Source organism: Salmo trutta, chromosome 27 (genome assembly GCF_901001165.1).
Source record: "Salmo trutta chromosome 27, fSalTru1.1, whole genome shotgun sequence".
Taxonomy (NCBI): domain Eukaryota; kingdom Metazoa; phylum Chordata; class Actinopteri; order Salmoniformes; family Salmonidae; genus Salmo; species Salmo trutta.
The window spans coordinates 17,882,836-17,908,884 of record NC_042983.1 but is presented as its reverse complement, the minus strand read 5'-3'; the positions used below and the strand labels follow the sequence as shown (position 1 = coordinate 17,908,884).

Genomic DNA, 26,049 nt, shown 5'->3' with positions numbered 1-26,049 from the left:
CACACATCAGAGAGAAGGGAAATGTGAACACAGCAACACACATACCCATCCACACACCCACCCACTAACCATGTACATGTAAACACACACACTCACGTTTACTGACGTTCGATACCATACAAACATGTAAAAATAGCTTGCGTATGTAAACTGATGACGCGGTCTGTTAGTGAGTAGGTCACATACTGAGGAGACAGGCCACGCGTGGATCAGCGATGTCACTGGGGTCCAGATAGGCCTCGTGGGGGTGCAGCCTGGCAGGTGTGATGGCCAGGTGACCACACAGCCTGTTGATGTACTGAACCAACGCTACATCCATCTCTAGACTCCACCTCCTACAAGCCTTCTGGGCGTGACGCATGTCTATACAGGTACACCTGGAAACAGAAGAGGAGGGGAACAGCAACTAGATATGAAAAGACCCTCTTCATACATATGGCTTAATCTTACCCAAGCTGACTTTCTCTGATTACGCACTGTACAGTGCAGTATAGTGTGCGATGCAGATAATTCAAGAAAAATATTTTCTTAGAGTACATCATGTGTAAATATGTGATGTGTTGACTTAACAGTCACAGTGTGTTCCATGCTCTGAATGTGTACAACCTGCTCCAGTCATGTGTGTTCCGTTCCCCACTCAGCTAAGAATGTGACCTTCCATCCCCAGGCTGCCTGCAGGGGCTTGCGGGGGGGTGACCTGCCATAGGCTGACTGCAGGGGCTAGAAGGGGGTGTGTCACCAAGCTCACCTTTCAAAGTGGAGGTCGTAACCGCAGGCCAGAATGGCCCTCCACACGCTACGGATGTCCTGCTTGGCCCGGTCCACAGCAAACTTCTGGAATCCCTCCAGAGTCAGGTACTTCTCCTCTGGGACTACGTCAGAGGGGTGAGGGAGGAGACGTATATAAATACATGAATTTGCACATCTACATTCTAACTTGAGGGAAATCTTAATCAACTCAAGTGAGAGATACATGTAGGTAACACGAGAGGGTACAGAGCGTCAGTACCTTCAGGCTTCTTGGCAGGAGATTTCTCTATGTCTTTCTCATCAGGCCTGGATTTCTCAGGGGACTTGGGCTTCAGTACACTCTTCTCACTCAGTGCAGTCCTGATAGAGACATGGAAAGAAGTCAGGGACAGGGGCCAATGGAAAATGTCTGTCTAAATGAGTACTGACAAATGTCATGGATGACATGGCAGCATACTGAATGAGTCTTGATATGATGATTATGCATAATAAGCCAACTTTAATCACTCTCCATTTTCCTTCTGTAAGTGGATGAAGAAACCACAGGGTATAGTCTTTATTGCAATTCTGTTTTTCTAAATATGAGAAGTTAATTTGAAAGACTCGCTATTTAAGTAACACATTTGAGCGTGGGAAGCGTTGAGAAAAGCATCTTAGGGGGAGTATAATTTTGAAACCCATTACTTTCTGCAATTACAAAGCCTCTAATTTAAAAGTGTGGGTGGAAACTATTTAGGAAAATGGCTTTCAGGGTGGCATTGTGTGTGTGGTGAGGGCTAAAACTCACCTGACGCTGTTGAGCATAGACTTCTCCTTGCTGGGTGGTTTGGTGATGGGTCTCTTGGTGCTCACCACCTTGACTGCGTGCTGTTCCTTACCCACCTTGCTGTATTTGTTCTTGTTGGGCTTGGTGGTGCCATATTTACGCAGAATCTGTGGAACATATAGCAATGCTCAGACAAACATGGCTGCAGATGCATATAGATGTGAGTATGTGTGTAATCATGTGGATGAGGCAGGGTCAATTAAGCATATAATATCTATATTTCACGTTTGTGTGTTCAAGCACTCTCATGTGTGGTGTACCAACCTGCGTCAGTTGGTCCTCCAGCACCTTCTTAGGTGGCCGTATGTGAGTGAAGAAGACATGGAGGAGGTTTCCAGGGGTCTGGGAGTTGATCTGCTCTTTGCTCAGGTAGATGTCTGACACTTTGACAGGCTTGGCTGGCGTGAGGCTCAGCATCTGCTCTGAGTGGACACAACTCTTATAGATGTCCGTCAGCACGTCTCGCGCACTTGGCACCAACTTGTCCCCTGGTAAAATAGGAGGAGAAAAGATGATGACCCCTTTATCGGTATTGGTTGAATACAGGTGGTTAAACATAGGTAGAGAGTATACTACTAACAACCTCTGAGAGACTTGTCCAGGAAGTAGTCCTCGAGGGCGGAGCTACCCTGTGTGTCAAACAGGCTTTGGTTGACACTGGAGGCTGTGAGGATCTCCTCATTAGTCAGCTCCATCAGCTCCTCCTCACCCTCCAGGCTGGATAAGCCAATCAAATCACTGCTGTTGAAGAGGCTAGCACGGATCTTCTCCACTTTGGCCCGGGCGCGAACCTACATTCAGCATATGCACAACAGAAGGACATGCAAGTCTGTCTCCATCAAAGTTCAAAGAAAAAAGAAAACGATAAACAATATATTACATTTTCAGTGTAAAATGCACTTGCGACCCACCTCTATGACGGCATAGCCTTTAATGGGCCGGGCCAAGATGGCGTTGCTGTCCAGAGAGGTGACTGTGTACATGGAGCCCCCGTCTGAAACAGAGGCTGTGTCTGCGCTGTCCAAAGGCTCCCCCAGGCTGCCCAGACTGCCCAGGCTCCCCGTGCTGCACAGGGAGATATCTAGGCTCTCCTGGCTGGACACCGTGTGGGGATCAAGTGGGCCCTGCTGTGGGGTGGGGACGGCCGAGGCTGCAGCCGCTGGGGTGAGAGGTGGGGCAGCCAGCAGCTCCTGGTCCACAGAGAGTTCACTGGCGGTGCGGGACACGCCCCCCTGCGAGGAGCTGCAGATGGAGGTCTGGCTCGTGGAGGCCGAGGCTGAGACACTCATGGCTGGAGTCACGCTGCTGGAGCCGTCTGGGCTCTCGTTGCTCGGGAATGGACGCTCAGGCTCGGGGGCTGCTTTGCCATCCAGAGAGGTGGACACCCCAGCTCCTGCCTTGGACTTTTTGGGGTGGTCCTCCTGCAGGGGGATGAAGATCTCATCCTTGAAGAGCCCCCCGTGGGCGTTGCAGGCCCTGCGGATGGCGCTGCGCACCACAGCCTCCTCCAGGTGGGTGGGGATGCCAGAGAGCACCAGCAGACGGCTGTGAGAGGTAGGTCCCACCAGGGCCTGGTAGGCATCAGTCACAGCATCATTTGTCACACTCAGCCCCTGGGGGTCCTTGTTGGCCAGGTGACGCATGATCATGAGCAGGGTAAGGCCACGGTGGAACCACAGCATGTCCTCAGGTTTACTACCGGCCATGTTGAGGAGGGCGCTGTCGCTCTCTGACAGGCGAGCCCCTCCAGCAGAACCCCTCTTCCCTGAGGCCGCCGCCACTGCTGCTGCACGCTCTCGCTTCATCTTCACCTTCTTACGCTTGGAGAGCAGGCTGGGGCTCTGGGGGGTCTGGCCTGGGGAGGAGGAGGAGGATGAGGAGGAGTCGCTGAGGTTAGGGGCACTGGTGGAGGACAGAGCTCCCACTCCTGAGCACCCCATGTTGAGGGGGAGGGTGACCTCAGCTACAGCCAGGCACACCTCCATCAGGGCGTGGAAGTAGGTGGAGAACCTGCTCTGCTCGGCCCCCAGGGCCAGGCCACCACCGCCAGAGGAACACCCTGCTCCGGCCCCTGCAGCCACCCAGCCCTGGGTCTCCCTGTCATACAGCTTGCGGAGCTCTGTCTGCAGGGCCATGAGCACAGCCAGGCAGGGGTTGAGCAGCAAGGCGATGGAGCTGGACAGGCCTGCAGGGCTCTTACGCTGCTCCAGGTGGCGAATCTTACGGAAGAGCTCAGCCAGCAGGTGGAAGGAGAGTTCCTTGATGCAGGGTGCCAGATCTGTGGTCCATAACAGCCCACCTATAACACCACAGACAGGGAAAGAGGGGTAAAATAAACTATTTGCAAATGGAGACCAACTTGTTGTCAAGCACAAAACAGGATGCAAAATTAATCACAACAAGGGACTGAGGGTTATGGAAATAATGTTCAGACATGTTGGACACCTAAAGCCATGGATGCAGACATTTCAAAGAGAAGAGATTTTCTGGAAGTGTAGCACTTACCCAGCAGCTCCACTACCTGCAGCAGCACAGAGGAGGGCACAGTGTCCAACTCCTCCTCAGAGCACTCACTGCTCTCCCCTAGCTTCCACGTCAGCAGCTGCTCAGCAAATGCCATGGCCAGGGGGAACTCCAGCGGCAGGGAGTGCAGCACCAGCACCGCACCAGGAGGGGGCGACACCCCTGAGAGACAGAGAGCGAGACAGTGAAACAACCTATTAGAAATACATGGTAATCATGCGAAACAGAAAGAAACAATAAGAACCAGGGCTGTGACGATTATGGAATTTTGGGTAGTGATTAATTGTTATGGAAATGGCCACGGTTATTGTCATCATTTTGTTGCTTGTAATACATCTTTAAAAATTAGCCACAACACACCTAATGAACACAACACAGCTTTGGTGACACCCCAGTTTAAAAAAACAAATAGTCTTGACCTCTTGCAACTTTTGGAAATCAAGCTTCTCCTCCAGACCATGCCGTTCTGCTCGTAAAATTATGACCCACTTTACCCACTTCATGTAAAAATGTAAAATTGCTATTGGGTAAACAGTATCTACTTGAATATGAAGTTGAATCCTCCTTCTCCTAAAATGGATGTATTAAGACGATTATTATTTTTTTTCACAGTTATTGTCATAATTGTCGGTTACACGGTTATGTGATAATTGTGCCAACCCTAATTAGAACATACACAAGCTGAAAAAAGCTATTACTGTAAGCCAGGACTAAGGGAGATCAAGCACTTACCCAGTTTGATGTGCACTTTGTCGGTGGGGATGATGACAGTGGGGTATTGGTTGGTGGTGGGAGGGGGGGTGAGGCCTGTGTTGGAGGGCGAGGCATCCAGTGGGTAGCACACCGCCTCCATTAGGTTGAGCTGGCCGTTCCTGCGCACCTTGTGACCCAGGCCATAAACCATGACCCGCGCCCATGGGGCTTTGTACAGGGAGGAGCTAGTGAGGGGGGGGGGAAATAGAGAGGCAGAAAATGGGTCACTGTAAGGCATCTAGAGTCATCAAGGTTAATGGGTTTAACTTAGAAAAAAGGTAAATGTGTTAAATTAGCTCACTCTTTACGGCAGCCTAGTTGGCTCTCTTTGCAGGAGATGATCACGAAGGCAGCACCCGGGAAGTTGACATCCATGCTGACCTTTGATTCTGATACCGGGAAGTCCTCTGAGATGAACTGCTCTGGTGCATTCTACATAACGGAACAAGGGAAATCAAGATTAACTACGTTAAAAGCAAAATATCTTCGTCCCTGGGGAAATATACATTGAGCCACAGAATCGGGAGCTAACCTGTAGGAAGCAGCAGATCTGCTTGGTGAGCTCCAGCAGGCTCTCCTCCCCCTGGTGCAGGGCACGGGTGATGGCCACGGTGAGCCACTCCCTGATGGGCTGTGCGTTGCCCTGGTAGAAGAGGTCTGTGGGAGAGCAGCTCTGGCCCTGCAGGTTGTGGAGTAGAGACTGGGCCAGCAGGATGGAGCTGGAGCTGATGGTGCCATCTGCAGGACAAAGAGAACAACATAGCACACAGATAATGGAAAGAGCGACTCCATACACTTAAAAATCGATTTTAGTGTAGACCTTCTTATTTCATTCATTGTTCTAACTTTATTCTATTTAACCCATTACTTTCTGTGGATTATCATCTCATCTGGAGAAAGTCCACTTACCAGGCAGAGGCGGAGCCAGAAGTTGATTGGACAGCAGCTGCAGGTGTTCCAGGGTGATGTCTCGAACGGCTGGGATATGGAAGAGGCGGGTGAAGGTGTGGGGGCTTTTCGGGGCAAAGATGTTAAGTAGAGCCATGCGACAGTAGAGCCTAGCCAGGGCACTCTCACAGCGCAGAAGCTCCCTGAAACACAGCAGGCCACGGAGGACGATTTATAGTTCTTAGCCGTGTTATTTCAGAATGTGTGTAGGAGTGTAAGTGTTAGCGTGTGTGTGTTACCTGTGGATCTGGATGTTACTGCTGTCTAGATTGACAAGGCCATTGGCAGCAGTACGGCGGGATCCAGCAGGGGGGCGCTCCAGCATCTCAATGGGATACCAGTACCTCACCAGCACCCCCTCACTGCGCAGGTACGTCTCTACCTGCACCAGCTCATTCACCTGGGCATACACACAGTAGAGTGAGAGAGATCATTGACACACTATCAAAAGAGACAAAGCTCAACTTCTCATCGCTTTGTTTCTATGAACTGTGAAGTTCGGATGTTCACCACTCACGGAGTCCACGTCCAGAACCACTCCGTGCAGGCCGAAGGTTTTCAACATTCCTCGGATGGCAAACTTGGGCAGGGCTGTTCCGCCTGTGGTGCTGTTGGTGTTGTTGCTGTCTGGAGAGCGGATGACCACGGTCAAACCTGAGAAGAGGACACATATGTAAGGGCAAAGCCGGGTAACACTACAGCATATCAGTGTACATAATGATAATGTTTAGAGATCTATATTTCAAAAAATAAAATAGTGCTCTGTGTGGACCCGAGTGGCACAGCTGTCTAAGGCACTGCATCTCAGTGCTTGAGGCGTCACTACAGACACCCTGGTTCGATTCCTGGCTGTATCACAACCGGACGTGATAGGGAGTCCCATAGGGCGGCACACAATTGGCCCAGCGTTGTCTGGGTTTGGCCGGTGTAGGCCGTCATTGTAAATAAGAATTTGTCTTAACTGACTTGCCTAGTTAAATAAAGGGTGAATAAAAAAACAAATTTAAACCAGCTATGGGGAAAATTCCTGTGTTTACTAATGTATTTAATTAAAGTAAGGGTCAAAGTTGATGTTACATAAAGGCAGTGATTTGTCTGCCATCCAAACAGTATTTTTTATTTTTTTTACTATTTCAGTGTAAACTTAAACAAGATATAAATAATGTAGAAAAGATAAATGGACCTATATATATATTATTTTATAACAAAATATTTGAGAACTAACAATCACTAAAATAAAAGCTAGACAAAAATCAGGGAAATTGAAAAATTCCCAAAACAAGGAATTTAGCAGTATCGACTTTATTACATTTGAGCAAAAAACTGTGTAGAACTGCAGGAAATTGGCTTAAAAATGTAAAGAATTCGACACCTCCAAGATGAGGGCCTCTAAAATATTCTCAAAAATTCAGCCGCCCGAACCACGCCCCCTGCCACGTCCATTGCCACGCCCACCATCTAAGTCCCTTTTTGATCCAGAAGAAAAACTGAAATGATTCCATAACTAAGGCCTCTAGCATTGTGTTGGGTGCAATTGCAGGGGACCTTTGCGGACTTTGTCGATGGTGAACTTGTTGGCCTCCTCCTTGATGTCTTCGATGGTGGGGAGGTAGAGGTCCCGGGGGATGCCCCCATTCTCTTCATACAGGAACTCCACTGTCTGCCGGGCTATGTCAACCATGCCTGCAAAACATATACAATAAAAACACCACGAAAGAACAAACGTCAACAAAACATCTTCACTTTGTTTTAAAAAGGTCAAACAGTGGAGTCAATAGGGAGTTGCTCTTTAAAAACGGAGCTACAGGGTTTCCCACCTCTTTCACCACCTAGTTTTCAGTGAGTGTCCCAAACCTTTCCCACATTTTGTTGTTTTACAGCCTGCATTTATTGTAATACTGGCCTACACAGAATTTTTACAAATTAATACAAAATGAAAAAGCTGAAATGTCTTGGGTCAATAAGTATTCAACCCCTCTCTTATGGCAAGCTTAAATAAGTTCAGTAGTAAAAATGTGCTTAACAAGTTACATAATAAGTTGCATGGCCTCACTATGTGTGTAATAAGTGTTTAACATGATTTTTGAATAACTACCTCCTCTCTGTACCCCACACATACAAATAATTGTAGATGGGTAAAAATAAGCAGACATTGAATGTCCCTTTGAGCATGGTAAAGTTATTACACTATAGATGGTGTATCAATACATCCAGTCACTACAAAGACACAGATGTCCTTAACTCAGTTGACGGAGAGGAAGGAAACCGAGTAGGGATTTCACCATGAGGCCACATGACAGGGCAAGGACTAGGGAGTTTTTTGTTGTTGATAAAAATAAACAGAATAGAGCTCAGCACAGGCAAAATCCTAGCGGAAAACAAATTCACCTTTCAGCAGGACAATAACCTAAAAACACAAGGCGAAATATACATTGGAGTTGCTTACCAAGACTACATTGAATGTTCCTGAGTGGCCCAGTTACAGTTTTGACTAAAATCGGCTTGAAAATCTATGGCAAGACTTGAAAATGGCTGTCTAGCAATGATCAACAACCAACTTCACAGAGCTTGAATAACTTTAAAAAGAATAATTGTACAATCATGTGTGGAAAGCTCTTAGAGACTTATCCAGAATGACTCACAGCTGTAATCGCTGCCAAAGGTGATTCTAACCTGTATCGACTCAGGGGTGTGAATACTTATGAAAATTAGATATTTCATTTTCAATAAATTTGCAAAGATAAAAAAAAATGTTTTCACTTTGTCATTATGGGGTATTGTGTATAGATGGGTGAGAAAAAACTATTTTGTATCCAAATTCTCACCCAGCTGCAGTGCTCCCTTGATCTGGTCCAGACCAGACTTCCTCTCTGCCTCGTTGCGAAAGCGTCGGCGGATGGTGGGGAACACCTTTGTCTCCCAGGCCTTCACCAGCAGGGCATAGTGGTCCTCCTGGGAGGGGGTGGGGGGTGGACAGCAGTACATTCATGCCCACTGAAAAATCTGGATACCAAAAAGTTAAGTAAATATGGTATTTGTCAGCTCTTCTCAGCAAGACTTTCAACTCACCCTTGGGACATCGTCATCATCTTCGTCATCACTCTCGTCATCAGCAATAGGCGGGGGGTGTGCGTCAGGCCCTGAGGTGACCAGGTTCTCGTAACTCAGCTCCACCTTGTAGTGGCATGATGAGTCACTGTTGTACTCTGTCCCGACAGGGGAGGACAAACAACAAAGCCAGTTCTTACAAACGCTACCAACTGGGACGCACACATACACACAGACCAGACAGTGAGGAGGGTGAGGGTTAGCTGTAGTGGGATTGACCAAACAGCAAACATAACAGAGGACTGAAATAACACCAGGTTAAGTAAAACAATATATTTTAGGTTAAGTGACCGGATGGGACCAGAACATCAGGCACACCAAACAAGGTCAAAGGTTTAAACTAAGACACGTTTGTTTGGTGCAGGAAGGGGGAAGGTGATAGGAACATACGTTGCTGGGCAACTGCTACTGCGGCAATCCGACAGGGGGGTCCGTGGGAGCCAGAGTCAGATGCCACACTGGCACCCGCATCATTGTCGCTGTCAGATGCCATGGCGAAGGGGAGGGCCTCAAAGTTAGCGCTGATTTCTTCTGCCAAGTCAACACAGAGGTCAGCAGCGTTGCGGTGTGCTTGGCCCTCTGCGTACGCAAACGCCCGGCAACCGAAGTTGGCACGAATCTTTGTGTTCTAAACAAAATACAACACACACCATGACAAACATAAGCTGCATTCATTGGACTTTAAATCTTGCTTGACATGTCCAGGCATAAAGGCCCACCTTCTTCTGAATGTGCACCAGAGGCCACATGCCCCCTGCTACGTCCTCCAGGAAGGGGCTGAGGCGCTGGCCACAGTAGGTGAAGTAGACCCGCCCTTTAGGGGCCTGGCCAGGGGGTGGAGGGGTGCCCTCTGAGCGCTCCCAGCCAATTCCCGCAACATCACCTATAGGCAGGGAGAGAATGGTCACCATCCAAGATACATGGAGTTCAAAATCAGATGTTTCACCAATATCTGTTAAATATGCAATACACATTGGTTGGCATAAGTTAAAAAAAAGTAAAATGAATGATGGGAAAAATAGGAGGTAGGTGATATTATGAAATTAGATAAAAAGGATTGTTTCCTATCTCACCAGGAAGTAGGGCCACGTCCAGCCTCACACTCTTCCACTGCAGCAGACTGGAGCCATTATAGTGCACAGCCCTACCATTACTGAAAGGGTGAAACACCGAGACAGAGACAGGGGTAGGATGGATGAAACAGAAAGGAAAGAAAGAGAGAAAGGTCAGCACTCAGTCAGAGACAGGGCAGTGGGAAACCTCAGAGACTACAGCTGTAAAATCCATATGAACACATACTTGTGAAAGAGGCAGGTGCCAACAGGGTTGGTCCACGCTCCGTCTCTCTTCTCTGCTTCTGTGGCAAAGCCAAAAGACGCAATAGGACCACTGTCATCTTCTGAGTCTCCATAGGAGGCTATCTCTATCTCCCAGTAAAAGGAAGGCGCCTACAGGAAAAAGAGGGAGAGGAATTTTAAGATTCCAAATTAGTCAGCCTGCTTCATAAGCAGGCAAAACTGATTTGTCATTCATATAAAACCCAGTGCCATTCCCAAGACATCTAGTTAGCATAGCGGTGCCCACCTGAACAGGAACAGGTGAGGTGGCATAGATGAATGTTCCCCTGGGCAGGCCTCCTCCAGCACTGGGGTCGGCCAGGAAGGTGACAGAGGTGAGACGGGATGAGAATACGCAGGCACGCACTGGAGGGAACACCCTAGATGGACACCACGTCATCTCCTTGGGCTAGGGAGAGGTACGGAGCAGAGCAGAGAGAGTTAGGAGACTGGCCCTACAAATCTCAATTGGAATCCCTTTATCAATGAAAAATTCCTAATATGGTTTTATGTCCATTATTAAAATCAGTAGATCTCAGTAGATAAATGAGTTGAGAGGCTACAGCGAAACCCACCTGGCGCCGGTCTGTCTGGAGGGGAGGGGGTGGCGGGCGAGCGCAGTCTCGGTACAGCATCCTCACTCGCTCACACTGTGCTTCAACCATGCCGAGACGCTCCCCTGCACAACACAGACGCACTGTTACACACAGCAGCCATACTTCCTTCCACAAAATCAATACTACTGTCATATAGGAAAGTAAAGTCTCGTAATTGAGCACTATGCTACTGGGTGGTCACTCACCGGGACTGCACTCCTGGGCCACTAGGTTGAGCACCTCCACAGCAGCAGGACACTGCTGAATGAACTCCTCACAGAATGAGCTGTCCTCCAGGAGCTGGGCCATCACCAGACATGCCCTGGAACACACACATTTAACCCTCAATACTAACTAAGCAAAACAAATATACAGTGCTTTCGGAAAGTATTCAGACACCTTAAAAACTTTCTCCACATTTTGTTACGTTACAGCCTTATTCTAAAATGGATTAAAAAAATACTCAGCAATCTACATACAATACCCCTTAACGACGAAGCAAAAACAGGTTAAGAAATTTTGCAAATGTATTAAAAAAATTAAAACAGAAAGGCCACATTTACATAAGTATTCAGACCCTTTTCTATGAGACTCGAAATTAAGCTCAGGTGCATCTTGTTTCTATTGACCATCCTTGAAAAGTTTCTACAACTTGATTGGAGTCCACCTGTGGGTCTGAATACTTATGTAAATGTGGCCTTTCTGTTTTTATTTTTTAATACATTTGCAAAATTTCTTAACCTGTTGGTCTAGCCTATACTCCAAACTTAAACAAATTCTAGTAAATCGCCTTTGCGTGTGGACTGTATTATTATGCATACTGGATGGATTTTTTGCTATGTTCCAAAATGTTCTATCCATGAGCCACGAATAGGCCTAGGTGATACTGTTGGTTCATTGATTGTGCAGGGCAGCTTACAGAGTTAGCATACAATTATAGTGAAACTCTGTATGCCATGAGCTTTCCAACCCTGAGGAACAGAGCACAAGCAAATCATCAATAGCCGATAGTCACATCATGCAGCCCATATGTTTTGATTTCTAAGACATTCTAAAGGTTTGTATCATTCACAACTAAAGTTGCCAAATAACTCTAAATCTAGTGTATAGGACTGGTTTCAAATGATACATTTTACGCTCGACATAGCCACTTCATATGGGCACTCGCTCCGGAATGGGAAAAAAATCCTTTCTAAGTTCAATTATATTGTTCTTACTATAAATCATATAATATTAAATAATGGCACAGAACTTATAGGCATGTCTTGTCTGCTAAATGAAAAAGCAAGCATACACAGCATGGTGCATAGCCAGATAACACACAGTAGGCCAACTCATATTCTGTTCTTCCTTCATATCATAGTGTTTCTTTAGACCTGCCTAAAATAAATGATGGCTTTATTGTGATGTGTATATTAAATTGACTTAGACATTTTTTAAATTAAGATGTTCCAAAAGCTCCTTCAGCGGCTTGTATGCTGCTTGTATGCTGCTTGTATGCTGCTTGTATGCTGCTTGTATGCTGCTTGTATGCGTTGAGGCCTGGAAAAGCTAAACGTGTTTATGTTAATTAACGGTCAATTACCATGAGACCGGCAGTCTTTTGCATGACAATAACCGACAAAATGTCATGACCGCCACAGCCCTAGTGCAGAGACACACTTTCGGAGCAGAAAAACGTTATGACCAAAGTAATGTCCTCAGTAGTAATTTACCTGGTCCTGATTTCAGCCAACAGGCGGACAGCGGCCATAACAGGACTGGAGCCATCTCCTGAGGCGGGGAGGGAGGAGTGGATGGACAGACTGCCCTCCTGTGGCAGAAGCATGGACTGTACCGCCTGCACCACCTTCTCTGTGATGGACAGCTTGTAGAGGGGCATCGCCTGGGAGAGAGAGAGGGGAAGGGGAGAGGGACAGGGATTAGAAGAGAACATTAAATTAGTCTACTAGCGAACATTAAAGCACTTTCATCATTTTCAGTCAAGTTACATTATGTGTGTCTGACTTCTCTAACCCTCCCTGTTCTTACCTCAGAGCGGGGAGTGCAGAGGCGGGAGATGGGCACCGTCAGGATGTCTGAGGCCTTGCAGGCCTTCCTGTACTCACAGGAAGGGAACTTCACAGTGGCAATGCCCTCCTGCTCGTTGATGGACATGACCACACCCACGCTGCCCAGCACTCCTTTACCCACCACCTGAGGGAGCAGAGGGACCATGATGAGAAACAGGCACTGACCATTCACTGCTATAGCTCTTCCTGCCCACAGCACTGTTGGCCTGGTATAGTGTTGTAGGTACCCGGCATGTTAATTTCACCACAGAGACAATGCATGTTGCTAAGGGTGTACTGCTAAGTCTTCTAATGGATCTATCAACTTGTGCTCCTCTCCTAACCCACCTGGACCTCTGAGCCAATCTTGATGGTCTCCTTGAAGCCTCCGAGGGCGCAGAGTGCTGCCACAGCCTGCCTGCCGATGGCCTGGAGTTTAGCCAGCTTCCTGCCGCTGCTGCTACCGTTCTCCAGGATGCTCTCAGCATACTTCCCCAGCTGTGGGATGAACATCAGCGCTCTGGACAGCACCTGGCACAGTCATCAGTAACGGTAAGTCCATGCGTTATCACTATGATCTTCATATACAGTATATTCTTAGAATTACATGGCTCTAGCATCTGCAAGTAGAATGGCTGCAGCTGCCTCTAAAACCTACGCATTCTGAGGGTGCTCTACCTTCTCTGCAGTGCTGGTCCAGATCTGGGCGGTGTTGGACTCGGGAGCTGTGAGCAGGCTGTGCAGCAGGGCGATGACCTCAGCAGCCATACTGTTGGCCACATGTCCACTGATGAAGGGCCTGATCGGGTCGGACCTGAACAGTGGAGGGAGAGAGAGGAGACCGGTTAGAACCGCTCTCCCCTCTGGTTAACTAGAACTAGTGTAGCAGATTAAATTCCACCGGTATTACGGTTATACAAAATGCATAATATAAATCTTGCACAGCTTGAGTGTCACACCGACCTGGCCAGTTCAGAGTTCCTGTCCCGACACACAGCAGTCTGAGCGCTCTTCTTCTTGTCCCCCGTGGTGACTCCTCCAGCAGCCTCCGGGACCAGAGCCTCGACAGGCGGGCCTACGCTCACTATCAGCCCAGACTGGGCCCACTTATTGGCCTTCCTCAGGGCGGCAGCAGCCTCCTCTGTGATCACTTCACAGCTACCACTCTGGTGAGGTGAATGAGAGGGATGGGAAAGGAGCAGATCAGCCAGGAATAAATGGTATGATTCTTAAACATATGCCTTGACTAGGTTTAATTCTTCACTATTCTTCTTTCACTTGGTGACATCCCAATGACATTTGCAACCACATCAAAACTTTAAAACAGGCCTGACCTTGGTCATGTCTCTGTCCATCTTCACCACCTTCTCCATGTTGGCTCCAGTTCCAAGGCGGAACGGCCGGCCTTCTGAGCTGCTGCAGGCCACCAGGGAGGAAAAGCACAGGTGTCAGAGAGACTGCATGGATGGTTTGGCACACATGAAGTTAAAAGGTCTCAGGAGGTATTACGATGAGTCTTACCTGAGCAGTGGCTGTAGCACCTCATGAGAGGACTGGTCCTCCCGCTTGTGGATAAAGATGGACAGTTTGCCATCCACAGCCTCGCCCTCCTCCCCAGCGTCCTTATCTGACTTCAGGGCTCCCTTGGGGCTGGAGCGGCTCAGGCTGGTGTCTGGCTCTGAGGAGCTGGGGGACAGCAGGGTCTGGCAGCCTGGTGAGGGACACGGTGTTAGAGACAGCAGTCTAACAGATGCCAGATATCTCATGACCAACATGTCAAGACCAAAGGGTCCTACCTGGTACTACGTAGTCAGCCAGCTTGGCCAGCAGCAGGGCAGCGATGCGTGAGGCGGGGTCAGTGGCGTCCTGCTGCTCAGCATCCAGGGTGTTGATGGAGTAGCTCCAGGAGGGTAGCGCCACGTTGCCACAGTCCTCTACACTCATCAGGGGCAGGGCAGCGCGGCACAGCTGCAGGATGATCAGCACCAGCTTGGGAGACGGCCGCTGGTCCAGCAGCAGGGACAGGAGCTTGGACACACAGGCTGGCTGGCTCAGGATAGCTTTCCCTATGTGGCTCCTGGAGGAACGCCAGACAATCATAGATAATTAGAAGGTGACAACAGTCATTTCACAAACACAGAACACAAGAGGACTGACGGTGTATTTGACCTGTTGTTTGCTAGTGGTTACCTGGACAGGTCGTTGAGCAGGCTGAGGACGTCCTGCAGAGCATCGTTCCCTGCTGCCTGGTTCCCACAGCACTCTGTGGCTCTGACCAGGTGGTTGGTCAGCAGGCTGGACACCTGCCGGGCCAGACCCGAGTGCACCGCATCTGTTGAACCACCTTAAGAGAGGGGGAGAGGGATTTCTACAGTGGTAAGCATTACCACACACTGTGCTCTCTGTAGAAAACACTGATGTGAGGTTGCATCCTAAAGTCTGATTATCTATATTCAAAAGGACATGAAAAAACCCATCTTTCCTCTTGTTTCTGAATTATTGGCCTAAATCAACTTTTGTCAAGCTTGCCTAACTTTAACCTCCAACTATTCGTCTGCGTTTTGTCCTCACTTTGTTAGTAGACCCTGAAGACATCCTTTCAAACCTTCCTCTTTCGCTAAAAGGCACAGCGCAGTATCAAGACATTGGAAACATCTGAGTGAAAATTATTCTCATATGTTCTGCTTGAGCGTTGAGGTTCTCTTCATTTCTTGGAGTGGGCTACCCATTTCACAAGCTGATATAGATTTTTTTTTTTTGGGGGGGGGGCATACCTTCCACCTTCTCCCACTCGATGCAGCGGTTGGCAAGCACCTGGAACGCAGCCCAGGCCATGGTGGCCACCTTCTGCTTCTTGGTCTGCTTCTCATTGGAGCTGCAGTCCCTCTGGCCACTCAGACTGCACAGGCGGTCCATCAGCTGGACCAGACCACTGCGCACCAGGCACTGCTCCTCACTCCTACAGCATCACGTGGGCAGACGTGTGGGGGTTTAGAGAATGCCAATTCTAGGAAGTCAGGCATTTTTGGGTGCCAGGAGAATGAGGTGAGTTGTTTGTTCCTAATAACAAACAAAGATGTTTTCCAAGAGTAACATGAGGATTTTGGAAGAAGAATAATTGTCTTGCCTAGTATAGGGGATGGTGCAGAGCATGCCAATACTGTTAGAACAAGCGATGGGGAAGCGGGCACATAGGGACACTACAGACGTCATAGTCTCCCCAAAGGCCTCCTGCACCTGCTCCACCATTCCCCCACAGGTCAGCTCCTCGATCCTGCACAGAGGACACAGATACATTTATAAAATTGAATTTCTCCTGCATTATACACTAAAATACATTTGGATATTGGACAGGGCTTTCAGAATATTTTTTTTACTTATGTACAACGACCCCTAATTCATAGTAGTCACTAACGGATTACAATCATCTCCATTTACAGTAGGGCGAGGCACGAAGGTCACAGTCTCTCACTATTTATTATAGCACTAGAACCATTAGCCAAAGCCATTAGGCTGCATCAGTCAAAGGGGTTACTATGGGAGGTTGGGAGAATAAACAACTGCTTTATGCAGACAACATATTACTATTAATGTCAGACCTGCTATCTCTCCATATTGCCTTTACTGGACCTAGTAAATACATTTTCATAGATAATGGTAAAGACCCTATCAAAACATTGTTTGAGAAATGACCTCGTCAACTGGGGATTTCAATGGGTCCCTAAAAACGTAAAGTTTAAGATACAAATCTCATTATGGGTTACGATACAGGTTACAAAGATGGTCATGGCTCTTAAACTCAATTACGTCACCAGCATGTTACCACTGTCCATACCGGTCGGTACCTGTGGATTTAAAATGATTACTCGGCTTATTTGGGCCGGTAAAAACGGCCAGGGTGAAACTAGAGAGATTACAGGCAAAGACTGAGAAGTGAGGAATAAAGCTCCACAAAATGAAATTATATCAAGAAGCCTTTATAACTTCCCAAATAGCCTATCTTTATTGAGACCTCTAAAAGGCCAATGTGGGTGGACATGGAACAACTTAATGCCCCATTTGGAGCATCAGATTATTTGAGTCAACAAAAGGTGGCACTGCAGAATGTCCCATACAAAAAATATATGGAGTCAGATTCATAAGAGAAAAAAAACGTCACCTTTCTTGACAAACTCGGCTTCGTTATGGAATAACCCTAAATTGAAAATAAAAGTACATGGTTTTCTGGAAAGATTGGTATAGAACGGGGACAAAGAACATTAGGTGTCTATATAGAGAACCGCTTTTGAAAAACTAAGGAACAAGTATATTTTACAGAAATAAAACTTTTGGAGATATCTCCAGCTTAGAGATTGTATATGTTTAAGGATAGACAGAAAAACAACACATTCCCTGTACATTCTAATATAAGTGTTAAGATTGAAATCCTCTGCAAGTTATCACATACCGCAGGAACTTGTAAGGGCCTAAAGGCTGTATGGGAAAAATACTTTGAAGTTACATTTTGAGAGAAGGAATGGAACAAAAAAGTACAACAGATGCTCCTCCCCATGAGAGATGCCCGGTCCTAGCTGATTCTTCAATTTCATTCTTTAGAGTCTAAGACATTGGGGAAGGGAAAAGTGAAGCTGGCAAATGGAATGGTTTTAAGATTGTCATACTATGGGATCATTTAGCTATTTGATTTTGAGGACCCCTTTAGGTATATATTTTAGGGGAATCAAATATAAGTTTTGGCCTTCACTAAGAAAGCCCATAGAAACGCATTGAATAACAAATTCATAAATGGCAAAAAGGACAGTAAAAAAGAAGAAAAAAAGGCTGAAGTGACTGTCCTAAATCTAGAAGATATAGATACACACACACACACACACAGTTGAAGTCGGAAGTTTACATATACCTTAGCCAAATACCTTTAAACTCAGTTTTTCACAATTCCTGACATTTAATCCTAGTAAAAATTCCTTGTCTTAGGTCAGTTAGGATCACCACTTCATTTTAAGAATGTGAAATGTCAGAATAATAGTAGAGAGAATGATTTATTTCATCTTTTATTTCTTTCATCACATTCCCAGTGGGTCAGAAGTTTACATACAGTCAATTACTATTTGGTAGCGTTGCCTTTAAATGGTTTAACTTGGGTCAAACGTTTCGGGTAGCCTTCCACAAGCTTCCCAAAGTAAGTTGGGTGAATTTTGGCCTATTCCTCCTGACAGAGCTGATGTAACCGAGTCAGGTTTGTAGGCCTCCTTGCTCGTACACGCTTTTTCAGTTAAGCCCACACATTTTCTATAGGATCGAGGTCAGGGCTTTGTGATGGCCACTCCAATACCTTGACTTTGTTGTCCTTAAGCAATTTTGCCACAACTTTGGAAGTATGCTTGGGGTCATTGTTCATTTGGAAGACCCATTTGCGAACAAGCTTTAACTTCCTGACTGATGTCTTTAGATGCTGCTTCTATATATACACATATTTTTCTTTCCTCATGATGCCATCTATTTTGTGAAGTGCACCAGTCCCTCCTGCAGCAAAGCACCCCCACAACAAGATGCTGCCACACCCGTCCTTCACGGTTGGGATGGTGTTCTTCGGCTTGCAAGCTTCCTCCTTTTTCCTCCAGACATAACGATGGTCATTATGACCAAACAGTTCTATTTTTGTTTCATCAGACCGGAGGACATTTCTCCAAAAAGTATGATCTTTGTCCCCACGTGCAGTTGCAAACCGTAGTCTGGCTTTTTTATGGCGGTTTTGGAGCAGTGTCTTCTTCCTTGCTCAGCGGCCTTTCAGGTTATGTCGATATAGGACTCGTTTTACTGTGGCTATAGATACTTTTGTACCTGTTCCTTCCAGCATCTTCACAAGGTCCTTTGCTGTTGTTCTGGGATTGATTTGCACTTTTCGCACCAAAGTACGTTCATCTCTAGGAGATGTCTCCTTCCTGAGCGGTATGACGGCTGCGTGGTCCATTGGTGTTTATTCTTGCGTACTATTGTTTGTACAGATGAAAGTGGTACCTTCAGGTGTTTGGAAATTGCTCCCAAGGATGAACCAGACTTGTGGAGGTCAGACTTTTCTGTGGTCTTGGCTGATTTCTTTGAATTTTCCCATGATGTCAAGCAAAGAGGCACTGAGTTTGAAGGTAGGCCTTGAAATACATCCACAGGTACACCTCCAATTTACTCAAATGATGTCAATTAGCCTATCAGAAGCTTCTAAAGCCATGACATCATTTTCTGGAATTTTCCAAGCTTTTTAAAGGCACAGTCAACTTAGTGGAATTGTGAAAAACTGAGTTTAAATGTATTTGGCTAAGGTGTATGTAAACTTCCGACTTCAACTGTATATTAATGTCTGTCAAGTTATTGTTTAGCGTTAAATATAATTCAATTGCATTGTTATATTGTGAAAGGAAACAATAACTTAATTGTAAAATAAATTCTCCCTCATGAAAACAAACCATGAAGATATATTAATGGTAGGTTTGTGTGTGAGTGTGTGTCCATGTCTTACCTGGGCCCTCCCTGCAGCACCATGGTAACAGGTCCCACCAGGTGAGTGACCCCACCTACCCTGACTGCGGCAGTGAGCAGTTCCCTCATGTGAACGAGGGCCTGCTTCCTTGTGCTGCCCCGCCTCCACCGTGTCTGAGCCGCAGACAGGAAACTGCTGCTGGACACCTGGAGGAGGCAAAACTAGGGTAAAATATGAATGGACTCAACTTCTTTAATTGTTTGACACCAAAAACACAGAATTCAATGTGCAGTGACTGTGGCGGAGGGCTGGACTTACAGACTGGTCGGGCAAGGTCCCTATGAAAGCAAAGAGCTGTCCCAGCAGCACACTGTACGTTGGCTTGTCCCGGCTGTCCTCCATGGCTAGAGACTGCAGCAGTGTGAAGGAGCTGCTACGGTGACTGGTGGGGTGGTGTCGCCTCCTGCAGTAGAGGAGAATAACGTAGAGGGGTGAGTACTCTCTCCATCCATCATCAACTTAGTGTAGTTATGCTTGTAATCCACTTTCTCTGTATCAAAGAGATTTTTGTGGACAGTGAACCTTTGGCTGCTGTGTGGGAACTCCAGGTCCTGGTTGGCGATCATCTCCAGGTCGGAGGGTGCAGACATGCTGCGCAGAAAGACTGGCTGCTTCACCCCGGGGACCACCGCCTTAGTGTCTGACACAGACTTACAGGCTGCAACAACAAAAAGTCAGAATCAGTAACCTCTATTTTATCAAACTACATACAGGCAGTCAAAGTAAATCAGGAGAGGGGTATAGAGAAGCAGGTGTAGGCTAGGGAGGTGGAGTAGGCTGGGGAGGTGGAGTAGGCTGGGGAGGTAGTTATGTAAGGAGGTGTAAGCAGAGGGGTACCTGGCGTGCCAGCAGGTGTGGTGGTTAGGCTCCTGCAGTGAGGAGCAATGGTGACATGGAGCAGCAGCTCTGTGCGGTTCATCAGGCTCTTCATCAGGGCTTTGGTTTTGGCCAGCGGCACATCACTCTTCAGGTGGACGGAGTTCACCTCCTGGAAGAACTTCTCCCTGTGAACAAATGTAGACGATAAACCAGAAGACAACACGGAGGAAGATATGTCATCTAAGCAATGCAGATGTTACCTCAGCAGTCTTAACATCTGCATTGTCACGTGGCTCTTCTTCAATGTCTTACCTCAGTGTGAGGACAACATTTTCCAAATCACTCCAGTCCAGTGGGACCTCCTTTAGTGAACACAGCAACTCTAGTTCCTTCATTTTGTTCTGGGGAAACAAAAACTAATTATATTTGCTGAACAGCGTACAACTTTATGAGAATCGGAGGTGAAGGGATACTTACCTCAAAGAAGTGATAGTCGTGGAAGAAAGGAGCATTGTTCTCCAGCTTTCCCTGCTGAGCTTCCTCCACCTCGTTTTGCCACTTCTGCTCCAGCTCTGCTACACTCTGAAGGATGGCAACAAACAAAGTTCTACACATACACACTTGGAGAGGGAAAAGCAGACTATACTAGCCACTTGTGTACCTGCAGCTGGCGCTCCATGGCGTTGATCTTCTTGAAAGTCTCGGCCATGATCTTACAGAGCAGGTCGTACTCCTCAGCGTGCTCCTCGCGGTACTGGAAGTTGACGAGCGACTGGAGAGCATCCACCAGCGTCAGGTGCTTTATCACAGACGACACTATGACCTCCTCCATAACGTCTGGCCTGATCACCTCCCTGACACGGGCAAGTCAGAGAGAAAGGGGGGAGAGGTTGGGCAGTAATGACTGGTTAAAATAGAATTGGAATGGCAGTTGAATATGTGGTATATATGGTCACCCCTTCTTACTTGATGCTGGGACGGAACTGTGGCCGCGCTCTGCCGGACACCTCTCGTAGCCGGCTCATGATGCCTGGAGGCAGGCGGATACGAGGCAGGTCAAAGTAGGCCCTAGGCATGAGGCCCGGGGGAGGGATGAGCACGTCAGAGGGGTAGGTGAACTCCCGGTCCTCCTCGATGGTGAGGGGTAGCGGAGAGGGACTGGGGGTTAGGGCTGGAGAGATGGCACCATTAGCTTCTACCTGCCATTGGCACCTGGAGGAAATGGATAGCATTTAGTCTCGGCTGTCCTGGTACCCACTCTCTGCCACGGTGTCACCTGTGTTATTTTACTAGGGTGTTATTATTTAGATGGTTATAGCTGTATATAACTGTGCTGCTACATTGCAGTGCAGTCGTGCCATCTATAGTGTGTGCACTGTATCATTCTCCATTTATGCTGAGTCACCTTTGGAGCAGCTTGGAGCAGAGCAGGTCATGGCAGGCGTCCTCCTCTCGGGTTACTTCAGGTCCGTTGTAGAGGATGCGGAGCATGGAGCAGGCCAGTACAGACAGACCCAACGCCAGGTCTGCCAGGAAGGGGAGACCCCCAGAGACATCCTCTGATGATTCCTGTAGCGGGAAAACAGACAGATCTACGTAACAATGTCTGGGTGTGTATGTCAAACATGGCAGCAACATGCTAGAACTCATGCTCTATTCACAACAGTGCAGTGATCTAACTCCACAGCTGTGTGTACCTGCGCTCGGACAGTGCAGGAGAACCCCCACATGGCTTTGTCTGGGGTGTTGTGCTCGCGCCCACTCCTCATCTCAAAGGAGAACGTCACTGTGTCCCCCTCCACCTTGACCAGGTCTTTGGGCCAGCCTGTCCCTAGGACACTGCGACTGCCATAGCCCAGAGTGTTGCCTCCATACTCGGTCACCTTGCGACTGTTAGTGTTGGGCCCAGCATACATCACCAACTGGAACACCAGAGAGAAAAGACCAAGTAAATATCTTCCTCATAGAGCTTTGCAATGATAAACTAGATTAGACATGTTATTTACATTTACATTTATTCATTTAGCAGATGCTCTTATCCAGAGCATACATTTCATACATTTTTTTCTCGATGACATAGCTTTAACATGGAAATGTGATGTGGGGTGGAGAGGTGCAGGGATTGGTCACCTTGTCGTAGTCGTACTGCGAGGAGCAGCGGGAGTCGAAGCGCAGGTAGAGGCAGCGTGCTCCTGGGATGTGTACCGTCTCTTTGAACTTATAGTTGTCTCGCACTGGGTGGACCGTCTCCACCGTCTTCCCAGCAGCCCATGGGGCAGGGATCTTCAGGCCTGTCAGGAAGCCTGGCTCCTCCCGCTCATCTAGAATTCTAAAGCTGGAGCAGGACAGAGGAAGTCAGGCAGTCAGTCATCAGGGACAGAGAAACACAAACACACTTGGAAAACCAGGCTTAAGGTCCTGATAAATCTTGCCTACAGAGGACCATGTGTACTCTTACCGGTCATCAGCAGCAGGCGTCTTTTGGCCCAGCGGCCCTCCTACCAGTGGAATGCTGTCAGTGAAGAGAGGAGACTGGGTCTTCAACAGCAGAGCAGTCTGGGAAATAACCAGGAGAAACCCATATTATAAATATATACTAATTCTCCTTCCAAACTATAAATCAACAAGCACAACACGCCTACCCATCTTCCACCACAGAAACCAGAGACGACAGACAGACGTTCTAAACTAGAGAAGAATATCTACATTGAGGTGAGACGGGTGTGTTTGTTTGAGAGCCCCCACCTGGCTGGTGTAGAGGACTAGCTGCACTAGCTGGGGCAGGAGAGCGTCAGCCAGATTGAGTGTCTGCAGGTTGGGGTGCATCAGAGAGGTGAGCAGCACTGGCAGCAGGTGGCCCAGCATGGTAGCCTTGGTCATCTGCTCCAGGCCCTTCAGCCTGCGGACCGGAAGGAGAGAGGTGGGACGAGGAGGAGAGAGGATGTGAGATGAGTGGAATAAGAGGTATGTAGAAGAGAGTTTGAGGCAGACAGAAAGAGAAATGCATAGAAGGGGATTCATATGCATACAAGGGGAACATGCAGATACACAGGCAAAAGGTCAAGAGAGTTAGGGGTAGGCATACAACATGTAAAATGACAGGTTGACAGGTAACAGGAAAAGCAGAGGTAGAGGGGTGAGGGTCACCTGGTCTCTCGGTCAGTAATGTCACTGTTGATGAGAGCGGCGGTCACCTGCTGCAGGGTCTCCAGCACCTCGTCACATCCCATCAGGATCTTAGTGGCCAGCGACAGGATGCTAGTCTGCAACTCCTGGAAACCACACACAGAGAAAAGGCAACGCTTCCGTAACAGTGCTTACTTTTCTCTAAAAGGAAAAAGACCACACAACTTCTAAACTTGTTTACAATCAACACTATAACAAAAAAGTTAAACAAAAACAACTTTAGGTGTTTGTAATAAAAGAGGGCTTTCTGTTGAACATGCTAAATGCGGTGGCTATGCTGTCATGATTTAATATCCTTGCTCTATTGCTGCAGAAACTGAGGCCCCAGACAGACACAGAGAGAGAGCGAGAGACACAGACAGAAGGAGAGCGAGCGAGAGACACAGAAGGAGAGAGAGCGAGCGAGAGACAGAAGGAGAGAGAGCGAGCGAGAGACACAGAAGGGGAGAGAGCGAGCGAGAGCGAGCGAGAGCGAGAGCGAGCGAGAGCGAGAGCGAGCGAGCGAGAGAGAGAGCGAGCGAGAGAGCGAGCGAGAGACACAGAAGGAGAGAGAGCGAGCGAGAGACACAGAAGGAGAGAGAGCGAGCGAGAGACACAGAAGGAGAGAGAGCGAGCGAGAGACACAGAAGGAGAGAGAGCGAGCGAGAGACACAGAAGGAGAGAGAGCGAGCGAGAGACACAGAAGGAGAGAGAGCGAGCGAGAGACACAGAAGGAGAGAGAGCGAGCGAGAGACACAGAAGGAGAGAGAGCGAGCGAGAGACACAGAAGGAGAGAGAGCGAGCGAGAGACACAGAGCGAGAGAGAGCGAGCGAGAGACACAGAGCGAGAGAGCGAGCGAGAGAGAGAGCGAGCGAGAGAGAGAGAGCGAGCGAGCGAGCGAGCGAGAGAGAGCGAGCGAGAGAGAGCGAGCGAGAGAGAGAGCGAGAGCGAGCGAGAGAGAGAGAGCGAGAGACACAGAAGGAGAGAGAGCGAGCGAGAGACACAGAAGGAGAGAGAGCGAGCAAGAGACACAGAAGGAGCGAGCGAGAGAGAGCGAGCGAGAGAGAGAGCGAGAGCGAGAGAGAGCGAGAGCGAGAGAGCGAGAGACACAGAAGGAGAGAGAGCGAGAGACACAGAAGGAGAGAGAGCGAGAGACACAGAAGGAGAGAGAGCGAGAGACACAGAAGGAGAGAGAGCGAGAGACACAGAAGGAGAGAGAGCGAGAGACACAGAAGGAGAGAGAGCGAGAGACACAGAAGGAGAGAGAGCGAGAGACACAGAAGGAGAGAGAGCGAGAGACACAGAAGGAGAGAGAGCGAGAGACACAGAAGGAGAGAGAGAGAGAGAGAGAGAGAGACACACAGACAACACACACAGAGACACACCACATGGACAGACAGCAGTAGCGGTATTTAAAAGGGGTGTTTACCTGTACCTTCATTGTTTCCCCTTGTAGGGAGCTGTCACTGTCGTCGTTGTCGTCAGGGCGTATCAGAACGGTGTTGCTAAGCAGGTGGTTCTGAACGGCCATGAGGTAGCGCAGGCTTGATGAGGCCACCTGGTAGAGGGGAAGGAGGGAGGGGGACCACAAGTCAGTACGCAACAGCTAACACACTTCATCTACTGCTGATTGGTAAACAGACCGTCTGACCAGACAAAGCCAAAGACACATACTGGCACAGTGGAGAGTAGCTTCTGGAAGTCATCCCTTGCGACAGTCTGACATTTAGTGATAAGAAGGCAGGATTCACGGACAACGGTCTTCAGGATGCAGTGCAGGAGTTCATCACTTAGTCTGGAGGGGAGAAACAGGCGAGATAATGAGACTGATTCAGCCGAACAACCCTCTTATACAGAGAGACAGAGCGGCATATTGCATTATTATTATTCATGTGCACATTTTATGGCATCAGGTTACTCAGTGAAACCATTCAGCTCTGGTTAGGGGAGGAATTGAGAGTTATTTTTCAAGCAGTAATACCTGACATTGGAAAAATTGTTGAGAAAATGTCTGCAAAAGCTGGACTCTACCTGTAGTGGTCATCTTCGTCGCTCCCAAATCGATTTTTCTGCAGCTGGTCAGCCAGGTTGGTGAGGATGACATCGCGGAGCTGAGACAGACCACTGTTCCTCTCCCCTAAAGGTCACACAGAACTCCTTCAATACTTACAGTGCTTCAGATATTTGAGATACACATTCTAATCATGTTTGTGTTAAGAGTGTGCATAAAACCCAATGAGTAGGTCGCAACTATCACCTTCTGTCAGGACCAGCTTCAGCAGGCTGCTGAGTTCAGACTCCCCCTGATACAAAGTATTCAAACCCGAGCTACAGAGAGGGATGGATAGATAGACAATGACAGTAGGTGTCAATCACAGGACAGATAGTCATCTGTAAGATCATGTCTTTACGTGTGTCCTGTGTTTATGGTTAAGGCTTTGTTCTGTACCGAGTGGTGTTTACCTGATAGCCAGGCACACTTCTCCCTGGATCTCTGCTCCAATCTGATCCACAGGAGCCATGAGCAGCTGCCACAGGAGCAGCCCTGAACGCCGCACGCTCTCCCTGTTCTGCTCCGACTGAGGGTTGAAGAACCTGAACACCACCTGAACGACAAACACCAATGTGTAAAAATGA

General features: G+C 47.9%; 1 protein-coding gene across 4 annotated transcripts in view; it reads right to left on the bottom strand.

Annotated features, from left to right (window-relative positions):
- Positions 1 to 26,049, bottom strand: part of LOC115164495 (probable E3 ubiquitin-protein ligase HECTD4) — a 57,946-nt gene that overhangs the window by 11,169 nt on the left and 20,728 nt on the right. For 2 of the 4 annotated variants that reach the window (XM_029717033.1, XM_029717034.1), the window contains exons 13-66: positions 25,876 to 26,018; positions 25,670 to 25,740; positions 25,444 to 25,549; positions 25,087 to 25,207; positions 24,842 to 24,970; positions 23,394 to 23,518; positions 22,992 to 23,145; positions 22,705 to 22,802; positions 22,377 to 22,581; positions 21,944 to 22,168; positions 21,652 to 21,815; positions 21,213 to 21,458; positions 20,908 to 21,100; positions 20,724 to 20,828; positions 20,559 to 20,647; positions 20,265 to 20,431; positions 19,950 to 20,085; positions 19,686 to 19,830; positions 19,407 to 19,573; positions 16,020 to 16,166; positions 15,667 to 15,851; positions 15,083 to 15,236; positions 14,689 to 14,969; positions 14,414 to 14,603; positions 14,227 to 14,308; positions 13,856 to 14,058; positions 13,571 to 13,706; positions 13,241 to 13,423; positions 12,873 to 13,037; positions 12,557 to 12,726; positions 11,048 to 11,163; positions 10,821 to 10,924; positions 10,493 to 10,654; positions 10,208 to 10,356; positions 9,982 to 10,061; positions 9,628 to 9,791; positions 9,299 to 9,536; positions 8,870 to 9,006; positions 8,626 to 8,752; positions 7,346 to 7,483; positions 6,318 to 6,454; positions 6,040 to 6,200; positions 5,762 to 5,943; positions 5,385 to 5,590; positions 5,154 to 5,284; positions 4,832 to 5,037; positions 4,082 to 4,261; positions 2,488 to 3,875; positions 2,160 to 2,367; positions 1,841 to 2,064; positions 1,538 to 1,683; positions 1,010 to 1,110; positions 749 to 872; positions 187 to 377 (exon numbers count right to left, since the gene is read on the bottom strand). In XM_029717033.1, the coding sequence (XP_029572893.1) occupies positions 187 to 377; positions 749 to 872; positions 1,010 to 1,110; positions 1,538 to 1,683; positions 1,841 to 2,064; positions 2,160 to 2,367; positions 2,488 to 3,875; positions 4,082 to 4,261; positions 4,832 to 5,037; positions 5,154 to 5,284; positions 5,385 to 5,590; positions 5,762 to 5,943; positions 6,040 to 6,200; positions 6,318 to 6,454; positions 7,346 to 7,483; positions 8,626 to 8,752; positions 8,870 to 9,006; positions 9,299 to 9,536; positions 9,628 to 9,791; positions 9,982 to 10,061; positions 10,208 to 10,356; positions 10,493 to 10,654; positions 10,821 to 10,924; positions 11,048 to 11,163; positions 12,557 to 12,726; positions 12,873 to 13,037; positions 13,241 to 13,423; positions 13,571 to 13,706; positions 13,856 to 14,058; positions 14,227 to 14,308; positions 14,414 to 14,603; positions 14,689 to 14,969; positions 15,083 to 15,236; positions 15,667 to 15,851; positions 16,020 to 16,166; positions 19,407 to 19,573; positions 19,686 to 19,830; positions 19,950 to 20,085; positions 20,265 to 20,431; positions 20,559 to 20,647; positions 20,724 to 20,828; positions 20,908 to 21,100; positions 21,213 to 21,458; positions 21,652 to 21,815; positions 21,944 to 22,168; positions 22,377 to 22,581; positions 22,705 to 22,802; positions 22,992 to 23,145; positions 23,394 to 23,518; positions 24,842 to 24,970; positions 25,087 to 25,207; positions 25,444 to 25,549; positions 25,670 to 25,740; positions 25,876 to 26,018 (9,685 nt within the window). The remainder of the gene's footprint in view (positions 1 to 186; positions 378 to 748; positions 873 to 1,009; positions 1,111 to 1,537; positions 1,684 to 1,840; positions 2,065 to 2,159; positions 2,368 to 2,487; positions 3,876 to 4,081; positions 4,262 to 4,831; positions 5,038 to 5,153; positions 5,285 to 5,384; positions 5,591 to 5,761; positions 5,944 to 6,039; positions 6,201 to 6,317; positions 6,455 to 7,345; positions 7,484 to 8,625; positions 8,753 to 8,869; positions 9,007 to 9,298; positions 9,537 to 9,627; positions 9,792 to 9,981; positions 10,062 to 10,207; positions 10,357 to 10,492; positions 10,655 to 10,820; positions 10,925 to 11,047; positions 11,164 to 12,556; positions 12,727 to 12,872; positions 13,038 to 13,240; positions 13,424 to 13,570; positions 13,707 to 13,855; positions 14,059 to 14,226; positions 14,309 to 14,413; positions 14,604 to 14,688; positions 14,970 to 15,082; positions 15,237 to 15,666; positions 15,852 to 16,019; positions 16,167 to 19,406; positions 19,574 to 19,685; positions 19,831 to 19,949; positions 20,086 to 20,264; positions 20,432 to 20,558; positions 20,648 to 20,723; positions 20,829 to 20,907; positions 21,101 to 21,212; positions 21,459 to 21,651; positions 21,816 to 21,943; positions 22,169 to 22,376; positions 22,582 to 22,704; positions 22,803 to 22,991; positions 23,146 to 23,393; positions 23,519 to 24,841; positions 24,971 to 25,086; positions 25,208 to 25,443; positions 25,550 to 25,669; positions 25,741 to 25,875; positions 26,019 to 26,049) is intronic. The other 2 variants (XM_029717035.1, XM_029717036.1) reach the window with 1 other exon arrangement.